The sequence below is a fragment of the Zea mays genome, chromosome 7, assembly GCF_902167145.1.
Source record: "Zea mays cultivar B73 chromosome 7, Zm-B73-REFERENCE-NAM-5.0, whole genome shotgun sequence".
Taxonomy (NCBI): domain Eukaryota; kingdom Viridiplantae; phylum Streptophyta; class Magnoliopsida; order Poales; family Poaceae; genus Zea; species Zea mays.
The window spans coordinates 47572204-47590531 of record NC_050102.1 but is presented as its reverse complement, the minus strand read 5'-3'; the positions used below and the strand labels follow the sequence as shown (position 1 = coordinate 47590531).

At 43.6% G+C, this 18328-nt stretch overlaps 1 protein-coding gene across 1 annotated transcript; it reads left to right on the top strand.

Annotated features, from left to right (window-relative positions):
• LOC103633860 (uncharacterized) lies at positions 1-480 on the top strand. Its single transcript, XM_008655528.2, has 2 exons — positions 1-172; positions 298-480. The coding sequence occupies exons 1-2, from the start codon at positions 2-4 to the stop codon at positions 478-480; spliced, it is 354 nt and encodes a 117-aa protein (XP_008653750.1). The 5' UTR covers position 1.
• The last annotated feature ends 17848 nt before the right edge of the window (positions 481-18328 follow it).

Here is an 18328-nt window from a genome sequence, read left to right as displayed (position 1 = left end):
TATGCCATCACATCTGGCGCTGCTGTCGTGCCTGCTGGTACTGCTCCTCTCTTTCGACAAGTTCCTCTTCCACTACCTGAAGCGCCGCTGGTTCTCCGGCGGCAGCGGCGCCACCGTCCCAAGGGCCCCCGCCAAGTGGAGCGAGACGGCCATGCTCGTTATCGACATGCAGGTCTGGTTTCTTCTCCCTCTTTCTCCACGTCTCACGTGGGAGCTGTTTCGGTTTCTTGATTTTGAGTTGATTCTGGGCTGGCTCCTCACGGTTTTGTGTTTGCTGGAATTGGTGGCTCCATCCAGAAGGACTTCGTGGACCCGACGATGCGCAGCCCGATGCTGGTGGCCGGTGGCGAGGCCGTCGTCCCTGCCGTTGCCGGGGCCGTCGCCGTCGCAAGGGAGCGCAGCATTTTCGTCGCAAGGGAGCGCGGCATTTTCGTCGTCCCTGCCGTTGCCGGTGGCGAGGCCGTCGCAAGGCTTCGATGAATTCGATGGTGTTGACGACCTTGCCGAAGGGGGTCCCCAGCTCGACCAGCTCCTCTAGAGTGCAGTCCCACGACAGATTCCGCAGATGGAGCACCTTCGACGGCGGCTGCGTGTACCGGAACTGCGGCTGCCCACCGGAAGCCATCTCTCCCGAATCTTATCCTCCAAACCTACTGCGGCACGCGCGGAAGGTAGTTGCGCGGGCGTGCGAGGATTTCGCTGGCGGGGCGTTGCGGGAGCGAGGGCAGTCTACACTGCCCCCTTAATAGTTAGTAGAGATAGGGTATGACCGATTGCAATCACCAACAATCGAATCAACAATCAACTTATATTCTGTTCTTTAACTTTTGCCCTAGAAGTAGACAGTATCATAGATTTCTTCCTCTAATCTTCACTCCTCTCCGACTCTACGTCGTTTAGAGGCGTCTTGTGTGGCCTGCCGACCCAAAACAAACCCTAGGATCTCTCCTTCCCGATGGGGTCCCTCCCGGGAGCGAGATACAGGTCCTGTTGGCGAACTCCGTCGCTTCTGCGCACGCGCTAACCGTCTGGCCACCAGGCGCAGACCGTTTGGCTCGTCAGGCAAAGCGGTTAATTGTATTCTAAGGACCTTCAGCAGAGAGAGACCCCAACAATAGCCCCTTCGCGGTGCTAGATCGTTTTTTCATAACGAGCTCGATCAACAAAATATACAAAGGCCTCTAAGTGTCGAATGTCCGAAAAACACCTTCTCTGAGCTTGTTATTAAAAACGAATAAAAAAGGCGTGGACTCCGTCGGTCCACCGATCAGCCGGTGTGACTGGCGCGGTGGTTCGTCTTCTCTGTCTGCAAGGCTATATAAACAAATTGGTGGTGTTAGGTTTTTACATCATTCATTGCACTTGCATCGTTGTGTTGCCCAAAATTTCTACTACATCCGAAGGTGTTTTCGTTCTTCCCAGTTTTCGACTGTGCTTCGCCTTTAGTGCCAAAAGTCATCGGTTTAGCTTTGACTCAAAGCTGCAATGGCCAGAATTAGATCCACTGCCAGGTTGACGAATGAGGGCGGGGAAATAGATAGAGCATATACGGCTCCTATTTCAGAAATTATGAAGGATTATGGGATGATTGCCCGAAGGGAAGAGAGGGACGCTCCAGAGAAGAACGTTTCTGATGCCGAAGGATACGGATGGAGATGATGTCGAAGATGATACCAGTATCTTAAGTCCAAGCAAACCCAGTCACATTGAATTTGGCAGATCCACCGTGAAACCTGATGATTTGGTTTAATGAAGAAGCTTGGTTATGTTGGAAAGAACGATGATGACTTGGTGAGATTCGCCGGTGACGAATATATTCCCAAGCCGAAGGATGATGAAGTAGTGGTGTTCAAGAGCTTCTTCCGTGCCGAGCTTCGATTCCCGTTGTACGAGATGATTGCTGAAGTATTAAAAAGGTTCGAAATATATCTTCATCAGCTGACCCCAAATGCGATAGTGAGACTTAGCGTCTACATTTGGGCTCTCCAAAGCTAGGGCATGAGCGCGAATGTCGAAGGCTTTTGCCTTGTCCACGAGGTGCATTATCAAACAAAGGCTAGGGCAGGTGGGCTTCACAAGAACTTTGGTTGTTATAACTTTGCATACCGGAAAGACATCAAGGCTCCTATGATCGGATATCGTACAAAATGGCCTACTGGCTGGACAAGCGAATGGTTCTATATGAAGGCTGACAGCAAAGGGAGGAAGAAGGTCAAGAACATGGCGATGAGCCCTATGAGGCTAAGCTTCGGCATGACAAGGCCTTTATGTTTTATAAAGACAGGCTCCCCATGCCAACTGGTCGAAGTTCACTTTAGAGTTGTGGCAGAGCAGATCAGCACTCGAGATTTGGTCCAAGAATATCTAGTCAACAGAGTTTTCCCAACACTGAGTGGGTGGGGAATGCTGAAGCTTAAAGGCAAAGGAAACAAGTTTGAACTTGTGAGGCTACCCTACCGTTTTAAACAACAAGGTACCTTCAACGACCCTTGTGCCGAGTGGCTGGAAATGATTTAAACAATGTGCAACGAAATTCTTGGTAATTATACAAAGAAAGAAGACCAACTGATGACTGCCGCCTTCGGCACCCGGGAGAAATGAAGGTTGAATCGGGTTATGGACGTATTAGGCTTCGAGTACCCAAATTATGAAAAAATTGAAGAAGAAGTTGGTGGGACGAAGAAGAAAAGGGTTGTAAGCATCTTGAAAAGGCAGGCCTTGAGGTCCATTGAAGAGGATAAGAAAAGGACACTTTCAAGAAAAGGACACTTTCAAAGAAACGAAAGGTTTCTGGTGAAGCTGAAACTTCTAAGCCGGGGCCAAAATCACCGGCCCTTAAAAACGAAAACCTTCGAAAGTGAGTCATACTGAAAAGAAGATGCCTGCCCCCACAGAACAGGTCCTTGAAACCCTTTCGGCGTCTTCTATTGGCGTCACAGAGATCTTGGAGGTAATGACTTGATCCTTACCCTTTGCTATGCTAAGCCCACTAGGATTAGACCTAACTAGTTTGTTACAGTCGAGAGAGAAAAATGCTGAGAAAGATGCCGAAGGAAGAATTGGAAAAGATCCTTCGAAGGCTGGGGTAGAAGAAACTGTTTAGAAAAAATGGTGTATGATGGTTGTCATGCGGGCTGTGCACAAAACTCCCCCGCCAGGAGCAAAGAAAAAGACTGCTCCCTCCAAGGCTGGTGAAGCTGCTGAAACAGCACACGAAGCCAAAAATAGCGGAGGCCCGCTCAGGACCACCCTATCAGAAATTGATAGGATCATAGCTAGTGTGGTGCCCGAGAGGGAGACTTATGAAGCGGTTGCTGCCCGAAACCTCAGCTTCAAGGATGAAGAACATTGAGGAAGCTTCTTCAGAGAGTAGGACCTTCGATTTAAGGCAGTCGGGTGGCCAACAACTTTCTGAAGAAGATATGTCTGAATTAAGATAATTCACTATAGTAGGCAGCTACCAGCTTAGATACGTCCTCTTCGGCGGCGTGGACGAAGAGGTACTAGGATGTATTCCTGATCGCTCCGGGGTGAAGATTGTTAATACTTTGACGAAGAGTATTGGATTCTCGAAGCTAGAGAGAGACCTCAGCAGATATCGAAAACAACATATCACCGGTAGCCTGGTATACTCGAATTTTAAGGTACACACTTTGTTATTCCTCCCTAATTTACTATTGTTTTTAAATCTTAACAGACATAATCTTATGTATCTTCGGAATTGTGATAGAGTTTCCAGTCGAGCAAGGCTCTGAAGCTGCAATAGGAAGGTGAAGACCAAAAGAATGAATTTATAATTAATGACCTAGAGAAAAAGATCAAAAATCTTGAAGATTTGGTGAAGGAAAAGGATTCTAAAATTGAGTCTGCCAAGGCAAATCTTGCTGAAGCTCGCCTATGAAGCGAAAAACAAGATATCCAAATTGCAGAACAAAACAAACAACTTGAACAGTTGATCAAAGAGCTTGAAGAAGCAAAATCAACCTTCTGAAATGATATGAACTGTGTAAACCATGAAGACGAATGTTTGAAGATGAAAGTCAAAACCAAAGCAGAGAACACTAAATTATCCGAAGCTTTGAAGAATCTTCGGGATTCATGCTTTGGTTTTGCAACACGATGCTCCTCGCGGCTGTGGGAAAATTTTAACTCTGTCAGAGCAGCTTCAGAAGAGGCTAAGCATTCTCCTAAGAATATTCCCAATGCCCTAGAATGGATTGAAAAGGAAGTCGAAGATTTTGACGAAGATATGGAGGGACACAGTGATTTTTGTGCGTTAGTCGCTGCTCGAGGGACTGCCTCTATCTTTGCAAAGGCTGGGTGCAACCATTTGAAGATCATTAACAAACCCACCTTTGGCATTTGTCCGTCTAACCTAAGCAAAATACCTGACGAAGCCAGAAGCGAGGGTAACAGATTTGTTACCCAGATTTGGGCGAAGGGTGGATGAGAAGTCGTTGGAGCCGAAGCACGGGTACTGCTTGACTCCTTAGGAACAACGAATCATCTCAAGCTTCTTGTTAGTTTTCATGCAAAATGCGATGATGCGATGAAGCTATTATGTCTATGATGAATGCTTGTATGAATGCAAATTATGATGCCATGCATTGTGCAAGAATGTATGCCTTTAGCCAAAGGTAAAAAGAAAAATAGACTCTGCATCCCCTTAGTAACGACTTTGAAGTCTCTTCACCTTTACTAGGTGGTATTTTAAGCTCTGCATCCCCTTAGGAATGACTTTGGAGCTTCTTCACCTTTACTAGGTGGTATCTTGAGCTCTGCATCCCCTTAGGAACGACTTTGGAGCTTCTTCACCTTTACTAGGTGATTTTTGAGCTCTGCATTCCCTTAGAAACGACTTTAGAGCTTTTGCTTTTTTCTTTTTTACACTCGATGTTGTAATCTCAGATTTTACATTTTACATGTGGGGAATTTTCCCTTGTATTGAGTAGGGCTAAAAAATGAAAATTACAAAATATGGCCCCATTAAAAACCTTTCTCCCCATTTGAAAGGAAAAAAGGAACCATAGAAAACGAAAAAGTTACATGACTATCACACATAGTATCTTTGAATCTCATTCGCATTCCAGGACCTTGGAATGTCATTTCCTTCCATGTCTCTTAACCTATAAGATCCTGGTTTAGCTGAAGATACCACCAAGAAGGGCCCTTCCCACTTGAGTTGTAGCTTCCCTACTGTTTCTGGATTAGTTACCCTTCGAAGGACAAAATGCCCTGGCTTGATATTCTTCAGCCTAACTTCCTGTCTCGCCATTTGACTGAATCTGATCCCTTCTATTGAGTCTTTTGAAATTTTGGTAACTGCCATTTCTTTTCTCAACCATAACATGCCAAGGATCAAATCTATACTGATTTCTGCTAACACTATGGGCATAGACCAAAATTCCCTCCCCATGATTGTTATTGTTAATCAGTTGCTCATAAGGTTTACTTCAATAGGTCCTTTAGGTGTGATTACTACCATGAGTTTTTGCATAGTGCGAAGAGGTAAATCATGTGAATTGGCATATTGAGCAGAAATGAACGAATGCGTGGCTCTAGAATCAAATTATATAGTTGCTAGAAAAGAATTAATAAGGAACGTACCAATGGCGATGTCAGAACCATCCGCAGTAGCTTCAGCACTGACCTGATTAACCCTGGCAATACTGAAACGCGGGTGTTGGCTGGAGTCTGATTCTGCTTGCTGGGGTTACTACCTCGAGCTAGAGTATTGGGGTTCCTCTTAGGACAAATATTGGCATAGTGCCCAACCTCACCACACTTGAAGCATGAGTTGCCAGTAGTAGTGTTCTAGCCAGCAAGTCTTGCCGGGGTGCTAGCTGGGGCAGCCGAGCAACGATGTGGTGTCTAAGGTGTGGCCTGTGGTGTCTGCTGAATAGGGCGCTGATAGGACTATTGCCCTCCTCCTAGACAAGCTAGTGTACTTTGAGGCTAAGTATAACGAGGACGACCGGTGCTGCCTCCCTGTCCCTGGGTTATTGAAAGGGAAATAGGGTTAACCTGTTCCTATAATTAATTTTGGTGGTTGATAGTCAACACAAACACATGGACTAACTAGTTTGCTCTAGAATTCATGTATTACAGGTGCATAAGGTTCAACACAAACCAATAAAAGAATCAAGTTAGGGACACAAATTTAAAGGAGCAAAAGGACTTGAGTGTGCTGAAGAATGGCGCACCAGACTGTCTGGTGTGCCACCGGACAGTGTCCGGTGCACCAGGCCATACAACTTCAAACTAGCCACTATCGGGAATTCAAGGGCGCACTCCGCTATAATTCACCGGACTGTCCGGTGTGGCACCGAACTGTCCGGTGCCGCAAGAGGATAAAGCTCCAACGGTCGATCGAGCTCCGAACCCTAACGGTTGGGTGACGTGGCGGCGCACCGGATAAGGAACAGTGCCTGTCCAGTGGTGCACCGGACTGTCCGGTGTGCCCATCGCCAGCAGCCTTGGCCAACGTCTACAAGGTGGTTGGGGGCTATAAATACCCCCCAACCACCACAACCTTTGGCATCCAAGTTTTTCAGAGATCACATTCAATACAAGAGCTAGTGCATTCACTCCAAGACACATTTCCAAATATCAAACCCTCTCCAAGCCTAGAATTCAACTCAAACATTTAGTGCTTGTGAGAGAGTGTGTTCGTGTTCTTTTGCGCTCTTGTTTCTTGGATTGTCTTTCTTCTTTCTCATTCTTGTTCTCAAGTGACTTGTAATCAAAGCAAGAGACACCTAAGTGTGTGGTGGTCCTTGCGGGGTCTTAGTGACCCAATTGATTAAGGAGAAGGCTCACTCGGTCTAAGTGACCGTTTGAGAGAGGGAAAGGGTTGAAATAGACCCGGTCTTTGTGACCTCCTCAACGGGGACTAGGTTCTTTGGAACCAAACCTCGGTAAAACAAATCACCATGTTCATTCTCTTGATTCTCATTTGATTTGTTTCCCCCTCTCTCCCGGACTTGATTTTAGTTCTAACGCTAACCCCGACTTGTAGTGTGTGTTTAAAGTTGTAAATTTTAGGTTTCGCCTATTCACCCCCCTCTAGGCGACTTTCAATTGGTATCAGAGCTAGTGCTTCATTAAGAGTCTAACCAACTCAAAGTGATGTCTGGAGATCACACCAAGAGGGAGATCATGACCGACGACAAGCCCGCAAGCTTACGGAGAATCCTTTCAAGGGAGTCCGGCAACAAGCATAAGGAGGAATCCTCTTCCTCCATCAAATCGCATCAGAGAGGTGACAAGAAGAAGAAAAAGATGAAGAAGGTGGTCTACTACGAGACCGACTCTTCGTCACCCTCCACATCAAGCTCCGAGTCATCCGTCGCTTCTAAATGCCATGAGCGCAAGAAGTATAGTAAGATGCCTCTTCACTATCCCCATATTTCAAAGCTCACTCCATTACTTTCCATACCCCTAGGCAAACCACCATATTTTGATGGTGAGGATTATTGTATGTGGAGTGATAAAATGAGGCACCATCTAACCTCACTCCACAAAAGTATTTGGGATATTGTTGAGTATGGAGCGCAGGTACCTCAAGTCGGGGACAAAGACTATGACTCGGATGAGGCCGCCCAAATTAGGCACTTCAACTCTCAAGCCACGTCTATACTCCTCGCCTCCTTGTGTCGAGAGGAGTATAACAAGGTGCAAGGGTTAAAGAGCGCCAAAGAAATTTGGGACGTCCTCAAGACCGCGCACGAAGGGGACGAGGTGACCAAGATCACCAAGCGCAAAACGATCGAGGGAGAACTCGGTCGATTCGTCCTCAACAAAGGAGAAGAGCCGCAAGCAATGTACAACCGACTAAAGACGATGGTCAACCAAGTGCGCAACCTCGGGAGCACCAAGTGGGATGACCATGAGATGGTCAAGGTTATTCTTAAATCACTTGTTTTTCGTAATCCCACTCAAGTGCAACTAATCCGTGCAGACCCTAGATATAAACAGATGTCTCCCGAGGAAGTGATTGGCAAGTTTGTGAGCTTTGAACTTATGATTAAAGACTCCAAACACATTGTCAACTTGGAGCAAGGCGCCACCTCCACACCTGAGGTGCAACCCGTCGCATTCAAAGCGACAGAAGAGAAGAAAGAGGAGTCTACATCAAGTAGGCTTCCCATCGACGCCTCCAAGCTTGACAACGAGGAAATGATGCTCATCATCAAGAGCTTCCACCAAATCCTCAAGCAAAGGAGAGGGAGGGACTACAAGTCCCGCTCCAAGAAGGTGTGCTACCGGTGTGGTAAGTCCAGTCATTTCATAGCAAAATGTCCAATTTCTAGTGGAAGTGACAGGGACGACGACAAGAAAGGGAAGAAGAAGGAGAAGACAAGATACCACAAGAAGAAGGGCGGCGATGTCCACATATGTCGGGAATGGGACTCTAACGAGAGCTCCATTGACTCCTCCTCCGATGAGGACGCCGCCAACATCGCTGTCAACAAGGACCTCCTCTTCTCCAACGTCGGCCACAAGTGTCTCATGGACAAGGACGGCAAGAAGAAGAAGGTACACTCTAGAGCCACCCCCAAATACACAACATCTAGTGATGAGAGTAGCTCTAGTGATAGTGAAGATAATTTAATGTCTCTCTTTGCCAACCTTAGCATGGACCAAAAGAAAAAAATTAAATGAATTAATTGAATCCATTAATGAGAAGGATGAACTCTTGGATAGCCAAGAGGACTTCCTCATTAAAGAAAACAAAAAATTTGTTAAACTAAAAAATGCTTATGCTCAGGAAGTAGAAAAACGTGGAAACTTAACTAAGGAGCTTAGCATTTGTCATGATTCGATTTCTAGTCTTAGAAATGAAAATGCTAGTTTAGTTTCTAAGGTTAAAGAATTAAATGTTTGCAATGATTCTATCTTCTGTCTTAGAAATTAGAATATTAAATTAAATGCTAAGATTGAGGAATTAAATGCATGCAAACCATCTACATCTACCGTTGATCATGTTTCTATTTGTACTAGATGTAGAGATGTTAATGTAGAAGCTATGGATGATCAACTTGCCATGATTAAACAACAAAATGATCACATAGCTAAATTAACTACTAAAATTGCCGAGCATGAGCTCAAAAATGAAAAATTTAAATTTGCTCGTAGCATGCTTTATAATGGGAGACGCCATGGCATTAAGGATGGCAAGGAAAGCAATGTCAAGCTTAATGACCCCAAGAGATTGTCTAATTTTGTTAAGGGTAAGGCTCCCATGGTTCAGGATAGTGAGGGTTACATTTTATATCCTGCAAACTATCCCGAACATAAGATTAGGAAGATTCATGCTAGGAAACCTCATAATGTTTCTCACCATGCATTTATGTACAAAAATGAGGCTTCTAGCTCTAGGCATACCACACATGTTAAAATGCCTAGAAAGAAAATTCCTGCTGCATCAAATGAGCATATTGTTTCATTTAAGACTTTTGATGCATCATATGTTTTAACTAACAAATTAGGCAAAGTAGTTGCCAAATATGGTGGGGACAAACACAAGAGCTCCAAAACTTGTGTTTGAGTACCCAAGGTGCTTGTCTCTAATGTCAAAGGACCCAAAACTGTTTGGGTACCTAAGAACAAGGCCTAAATCTGTTTTGTAGGTTTATGCATCCAGTGGTTCAAGTTGGATAATTGATAGCGGGTGCACAAACCACATGACAGGGAGAAAAGAATGTTCTCCTCCTATGAGAAAAATGAAGATCCCCAACGAGCTATAGCATTCGGGGATGGAAATCAAGGTTTGGTCAAAGGATTGGGTAAAATTGCTATATCACCTAACCATTCTATTTCCAATGTTTTTCTTGTAGATTTCTTATATTACAATTTGCTTTCTGTTTCTCAATTATGCAAAATGGACTACAACTGTTTATTTATAGATGTAGGTGTTACTGTCTTTAGAAGGAGTGATGATTCCATAGCATTTAAGGGAGTGTTAGAGGATCAACTATATTTAGTTGATTTTAATGATAATCAAGCTGAACTTGACACTTGCTTAATTGCTAAGACTAACATGGGTTGGCTCTGGCATCGCGACTTGCCCATGTTGGGATGAAGAATCTCCACAAACTTCTAAAGGGAGAACATATTTCAGGACTAACAAATGTTTATTTTGAGAAAAACAGGGTTTGTAGCGCATGCCAAGCAGGAAAGCAAGTTGGTGCTCATCATCCACACAAGAACATAATGACAACGGACAACCCGCTTGAGTTACTCCACATGGACCTATTCGGCCCTATCGCTTACATAAGCATCGACGGGAGTAAGTACTGTCTAGTTATTATGGATGATTATTCTCACTTCACTTGGGTGTTCTTTTTGCAGGAAAAATCACAAACCCAAGAGACCTTAAAAGGATTCTTAAGACGGGCTCAAAACGAGTTCGGATTAAGGATAAAAAAGATAAGAAGCGACAATGGGACGGAGTTCAAGAATTCTCAAATCGAAGGATTTATTGAGGAGGAGGGCATCAAGCATGAGTTCTCTTCTCTCTACACACCTCAACAAAATGGTGTACTAGAGAGGAAGAATAGAACTCTACTGGACATGGCAAGGACCATGCTTGATGAATACAAGACACCAGACTGGTTTTGGGCGGAAGCAATCACCACTGCTTGCTACTCCATCAACCGGTTATATCTTCACCGAATCCTCAAGAAGACATCATATGAACTCCTTCACTGGTAAAAAGCCCAATGTTTCATATTTTATAGTTTTCGGGAGTAAATGCTTTATTCTTATTAAGAGAGGTAGAAAATCTAAATTTGCTCCTAAGGCTGTAGAAGGCTTTTTACTAGGATATGACTCAAACACAAGGGCATATAGAGTCTTCAATAAATCCACTGGATTAGTTGATGTTTCTTGTGACATTGTGTTTTATGAGACTAATGGCTCCCAAGTGGAGCAAGTTGATCTTGATGAACTAGATGATGAAGAGGCTCCGTGCGTCGCGCTGAGGAACATGTCTATTGGAGATGTGTGTCCTAAGGAATCCGAAGAGCCTCCACAAACACAAGATCAACAATCATCTTCCAAGCAAGCATCTCCACCAACTCAGGATGAGGATCAGGCTCAAGATGACGAAAATGAAGATCAAGAGGATAAGCCACCTCAAGGGGAGGACAATGATCAAGGGGGAGATGAAGATAATGAAGACAATGAAGATGATAAAAAAAATTCAGGGTCAAAGACCACCACACCCAAGAATCCACCAAGCAATTCAAAGAGATCACCCCGTTAACTCCATTCTTGGTGACATTCATAAGGGGGTAACCACTAGATCTCGAGTTGCACATTTCTGTCAGCATTATTCTTTTGTGTCCTCTATTGAGCCTTACAGGGTGGAGGATGCACTAAGAGATCCGGATTGGGTGCTGGCTATGCAAGAGGAGCTCAACAACTTCACGAGGAATGAGGTATGGCATTTAGTTCCACGTCCTAATCAAAATGTTGTAGGTACCAAATGGGTATTCTGCAACAAGCAAGATGAGCATGGTGTGGTGACAAGAAACAAAGCCATACTTGTGGCCAAAGGTTATTCACAAGTCGAAGGTTTGGATTTTGATGAAACTTATGCACCCATAGCTAGGCTTGAGTCAATTCGTATATTACTTGCCTATGCTACTTATCATGGCTTCAAGCTTTATCAAATGGACGTGAAAAGTGTCTTCCTCAATGGACCTATCAAGGAAGAGGTCTATGTTGAGCAACCTCCTAGCTTTGAAGATAGTGAGTACCCTAACCATGTTTACAAACTCTCAAAGGCGCTTTATGGGCTCAAGCAAGCCTCGAGAGCATGGTATGAATGCTTGCGAGATTTCCTTATTACTAATGGCTTCAAAGTCGATAAAGCCGATCCTACTCTCTTTACTAAAACTGTTGCAAAAGACTTGTTTGTATGCCAAATTTATGTTGATGATATTATATTTGGGTCTACTAACAAGTCAACTTGCGAAGAGTTTAGTAGGATCATGATACATAAATTTGAGATGTCTATGATGGGGGAGTTGAAGTATTTCCTAGGATTTCAAATCAAGCAACTCCAAGATGGCACCTTCATCAGCCAAACAAAATACATTCAAGACATACTTAAGAAGTTTGGGATGAAGGATGGCAAACCCATCAAGACACCCATGGGAACAAATGGGCATCTCTACCTCGACACGGGAGGTAAATCCGTAGATCAAAAGTTATACCGATCGATGATAGGATCTTTACTCTACTTATGTACATCTCGACCGGATATTATGCTTTTTGTATGCTTGTGTGCAAGATTTCAGGAAAATCCTAAGGAAGTTCACCTTAGGGCCATAAAGAGAATCATGAGATACTAAGTTTACACTCCTAAGCTTGGGCTTTGGTACCCCTAAGGGATCCACTTTTGATTTAATAGGTTATTTCGATGCCGATTGGGCAGGGTGTAAAATTGATAGAAAGAGCACATCAGGAACTTGTCAGTTTCTGGGAAGATCCCTGGTGTCATGGGCTTCAAAGAAACAAAACTCCGTAGCCTTGTCCACCGCCAAAGCCGAGTACATTGTCGCAGGCCATTGTTGTGCGCAATTACTCTGAATGAGGCAAACCCTTAGGGACTATGGCTACAAATTGAGCAAAGTCCCTCTCCTATGTGATAATGAGAGTGCAATCCGGATGGCGGATAATCCCGTTGAACACAGCCACACTAAGCACATAAATATTCGGTATCACTTTCTGAGAGATCACCAATAAAGGGGGGATATCAAAATAGCTTATGTAAACACCAAGAATCAATTAGCCGATATCTTTACCAAGCCATTAGATGAGAAAACTTTTAGCAAACTTAAGATTGAGCTAAATATACTTGATTCTCGGAACTTTGATTGAAACATTTCACACATAGCTTATTTATATACCTTTGATCTTGTCTCTTTCATTTGGTAAAAATGCATATCTCTTATTCTTTTTGTTCCAAGACTACGACTAATGTGTTTCCAAGTGTATTTCTATACTAAGTCGTAGATTGAAAGGGAAATGGAGTATTCGGCAAATACAAGGCTTCCACTCCAACTCTGATGGTATCACTTACCCTTTGCCATTACTCGAATATCTCTCAATTGGTATAACATTTCACTCATATTTCTTTACCAATGGGGGAGAAAGTACTCAAGGGCTCTCGAAGTCTCCATTTTTGGCGATTAATGCCAAAGGGGAGAAAGTATTAAGCCTAAAGCAAAAGGACCGCACCACCACCATTTCAAAAAAATTCGAAATGAAGTTTTTATTGGTATTTTTCAAATTGGTATCTTTCAAGAAATGGTATTTCAATTGATGTATTCTAAAATTAGTATCTAATATCAATTGATATCTATGCTTCACTTGAAATTGTGAAAATAAAATTTTAAATTGATATCTATCTCAAAACCCTCTTGAAAAGCTAAGAGGAGAATTTCATTCAGTGGGAGTTTTGTTTAGTCAAAGGAAAAGCATTTGAAACAGGGGGAGAAATTTCAAATCTTGAAAACACTTCTAGCAATATCATTCCTATACCTTTGACTATCTGCAAAAAGACTTTGAAAAGATTTTCCAAATGAATTTGCAAAAAACAAAAATGTGGTGCAAAAGTGGTCCAAAATGTTAAATAAAAGAAAAAGCAATCCATTCATACTTAGTGAGATTTTCAATTGGTTTAAATTCCAAGTAACCTATGCACATTTCAAATGCAAACTAGTTACAATTCTGCATTCTATATTTGCTTTTGTTTGTGTTGGCATCAATCACCAAAAAGGGGGAGATTGAAAGGGAAATAGGGTTAACATTTTTCTATAATTAATTTTGGTGGTTGATAGTCAACACAAACACATGGACTAACTAGTTTGCTCTAGAATTATTGTATTACAGTTGCATAAGGTTCAACACAAACCAATAAAAGAATCAAGTTAGGGACACAAATTTAAAGGAGCAAAAGGACTTGAGTGTGCTGAAGAATGGCGCACCGGACTGTCCGGTGTGCCATCGGACAGTGTCCGGTGCACCAGGCCGTACAACTTCAAACCAGCCACTCCCGTGAATTCCAGGGCATGCTCCACTACAATTCACCGGACTGTCCGGTGTGCCAGCGGAGCAACGACTACCTGCGCTAACGGTCTACTCTGACAGATGAACAGTGTCACGACAGAAGTCAGCAGGAAGTCAGAGGGGCACCGGACTATCCGGTGTGGCACCGAACTGTCCGGTGCCGCAAGAGGACAAAGCTCCAACGGTCGACCGAGCTCCGAACCCTAACGGTTGGGTGACATGGCGGCGCATCGGACAAGGAACAGTGCTTGTCCGGTGCGCCCATCACGAGCAGCTTGGCCAACGGCTACAAGGTGGTTGGGGGCTATAAATACCCCCCAACCACCACAACCTTTGGCATCCAAGTTTTTTAGAGATCACATTCAATACAAGAGCTAGTGCATTCACTCCAAGTCACATTTCCAAAGATCAAACCCTCTCCAAGCCTAGAATTCAACTCAAACATTTAGTGACTTGTGAGAGAGTGTGTTCATGTTCTTTTGCGCTCTTGTTTCTTGGATTGTCTTTCTTCTTTCTCATTCTTATTCTCAAGTGATTTGTAATCAAAGCAAGAGACACCTAAGTGTGTGGTGGTCCTTGCGGGGTCTTGTGACCCAATTGATTAAGGAGAAGGCTCACTCGGTCTAAGTGATCGTTTGAGAGAGGGAAAGGGTTGAAATAGACCCGGTCTTTATGACCTCCTCAACGGGGACTAGGTTCTTTGGAACTGAAAGGGAAATAGGGTCAAACCTTTTCCTAAATGATTTTGGTGGTTGAATTGCCCAACACAAATAATTAGACTAACTAGTTTGCTCTAGATTGTAAGTTCTACAGGTGCCAAAGGTTCAACACAAATCAATAAAAAGTCCAAGATTGGGTTCAAAAGAAAGGAGCAAAAGAAAACCAAAGGCTGCTCTGGTCTGGTGTTGGGGGCCTTCGTCTTCCAAAAGTCCTCATAAACATGATTTAACAACGTTTCTAGAGTATAATATATGAACAGGTACCTTCGGATTCGGTTCAGAACCACAATATGAAGAAGTACGAAGAATGCGAAGGTTGGTGCAGAGCCGAAGCTATGCTCAGGGGACCTTCGGCGTGATATCAAAAAAGGGGAACCGACTTAAAAGGTAAAAGGCTATTCAGACCTTGATGGATTACTATAGGGTCATTAGCAAATGTAAAGGGCATGAATGTAATTTTACATGGGCTGCATCCCGTGCCTATAAATAGGTGAACAGTGTTCCCATACTGTTCACGCTGACTTGGCATTTGCATTTGCGTCATGCTTGTACTTTTACCTTCTTTCAAGCCGAAGGTACATTTGTAATTTGATATCATTTCTATTTTTCTATAATAATAAAATAGAAATGAGTTGATAATAATACATAATTGTCTATGTTATCTCTTATACTTCATATGATTCCTTCTTCATTATTATATGTTGTGCTGATGAAGGTATGTCCTTCATAACCTTCGTCCAAAATCATTATATCCCAAGGGAAATAATGCTTCGAAGGACGAAGGACTTTGACGTTTAACATTTTTTGTGTTGCCTTGTTCTTAACTCATAGCATTTGAGAACAAGTCTCCAACATTGGCGCCCACCTCTGGTGAACTCTTTTCGACCACCTTCAGCAAGCATTGACCTTCGTCATGCCACCGAAGAAAGTTTCAGCGACAGAGGCTACCGCTCTGCAGCCACTGGACCCGAACCAGGAGACCCTTTCTCTTCGAGAAGCCTGAAGCTAGAAGAGGAAGGCCACTAGTCCAACACCTCAGGAGGACGAGTTGGACCAAGAAATCAGGAACATGGAGATGCTTCATCAACAAGTACAAAGGAAGAATGAGAAGATGGCCCGACTAGCCGATCTTCATAGGCAGATTGACGAAGCCACTGAAGAAGTATGCCATCTTGCTCAAGATGAGCAAGAACGAAGGCCCCAGCACAGGGAGCTTCATCAAGAAGGCTTCTTCAACGAGGATGAATGATATGAGGATTTCCATCATGGAAATTTTTCTTTTGATAATGCTTCTCCTCTGTCAGCAGAACTGCAGGCTACACCTTGGCCCCCATCTTACAAGCCACCCCAGCTCCCCATGTATGACGGGCACTCAGATCCGAAGCAGTTTCTGATGAGCTACGAAGCAACCATATCTTCATATGGAGGCAATACCGCAGTCATGGCGAAATCTTTCGTCATGGCAGTCAAGAATGTTGCGCAAACCTGGTATTCCTCTATTCGGCCAGGAACAATCACATCATGGCAGAAGCTGAAGGACATGTTGATCACCAGTTTCCAAGGGTTTCAGATGAAGCCGGTTACCGCTCAAGCTTTGTTCCAATGCACGCAAGATCACGAGGAATACCTCCAGGCGTATGTCCGAAGGTTCTTGCGTCTGAGGGCACAAGTGCCAACAGTGCCCAATGAAATTGTCATTGAGGCCATGATCAAGGGGCTTCGGCCAGGACCTACGGCCCAATACTTCGCCAGGAAACCCCCTCAGACCCTGGAGAAATTGCTTCAAAAGATGGATGAATACATCCGCGCTGATAATGAATTTCGTCAAAGAAGAGAGGAAGCCTACATGTTCTCTGAGATTACCAGGGGCTTCGGAGGGAGAATCCACCCAAGGCACGTCAGATCAATCCACTCCACCCAGAATGACGACAGAGGAAGTCAACAACAGAGGCCACAATATTCCTCACAAGCTTCGGGGCAGCAACAAAGCTATCTTCGGCCGCCAGCTCCAAGGGGCAGAGGCGCCAGGGGCTTTGGAGGAAGGTTTGGGGATCAGCCCAGAAAAATTTATTGCTTATTCTGTGATGAGGACAATGGCCATACTACAAGGATGTGCCATGTCACCATTCAGAAACAGAAGGAAATAGCAGAAGCTGCAACTCAGCAGAACCAGCCGAAGCAGGTCATGCATACTGCTTCATATCATTCACCCTACATACCAGAGTATGTGGGTAACCATCCTGCAGCGTCTGTTGCTTTGGCTAGTCAGCCATAGGCATCCTGGCCACAACCTCCACCTCCGCCACCACTACAACCTGCATATTCACGCGGCCAACAGCCAGAAGGGAGTCAACAGACCCTTTAGCAGAGAGACTTCAGGGAGGAGTCCAAAGCTCGCACAGTCAACAGTACTGTGCCAGAGTCGAAGCATATCTACTAAGAGATATCCTACCCCTGAATCAGTTTTTACATTCATTGTCATTTTCTTTCTTACTAAGGAACAATTATTGAAAGCCTAGTTTTCTTGTCGTTTTCAATTCCTTGTAATAACTTCGTTTTTGCCATAGTGAAAATATATCTTCTTCACAGACTTACAGAGTCCAAAAAGTTCACTGAAGCACAAAAAGTCGTTCTTAAGTCACAAGTACTTCTGAAGCTACAAAAAGTCGTTCTACGGAATGCAGCATAAGTTCGCCGAAGCTGCAAAAAGTCGTTCCTAAGGGAGCGCAGTGTAAGTTTTCTGCTCAAAAGTCATTCCAAAGGGAATGCAGAGCCAAATACCGTCGAAATATAAGGCAAAGCGCGAAAAGTCAACACGAATACCACCGAAATAGAAGGCGAAGAAGTTCAAAAGTCGTTCCTAAGGGAATGCAGAATTTACAGCGAAAAGTCAGAGCTGATACACCGAAAAATAAGCGGTGAAGCCGAAAAATAAACGGCAAAGAGATTGTGTATTCCAATATGGGGATGTGAGTGTGTGTCTTCGGCACAAAGTATCATTTTCACATAGCATAACATCATCACATCATTTTGCATAACATAACATCATACATCATATTGCATCAATGGCACAAGAAGGGGACATAATGTTGACCTTTGGAGAATGCTTCGAAAAAGTGAAATCGTGCTAAGGCACAAAATAAGTTTTGAAGAGATACGGTTTTATCAGCTCTGAAGTGGAGGAGAAAGTCTTTTATTGACGAAGTATCAGTGTTATGGCGACGCTTGGAGCATTTTTTTAAAGCACTCTCATATCAAGGAAGAAAGTCTATTACTGACGAAGCATTGATGTTTCTGCGACGATTGGAGGATTTCTCACGAAGCATAAAAACTCTTCTTTACGAAGCATGAAAAGAAGGGAAGGTGTTTTTTCGCCGAAGGCTTAAAAACGGTATGTACAATAAAAATTTCATGCATCGCAAAGAAATAGATTACAAAGTCATTTACACATTACATTAAGAACTCATGAGTACCAAATATTACAAGCATAGTCCAACAAATGTTACATTAATATTTTGGCAATATTT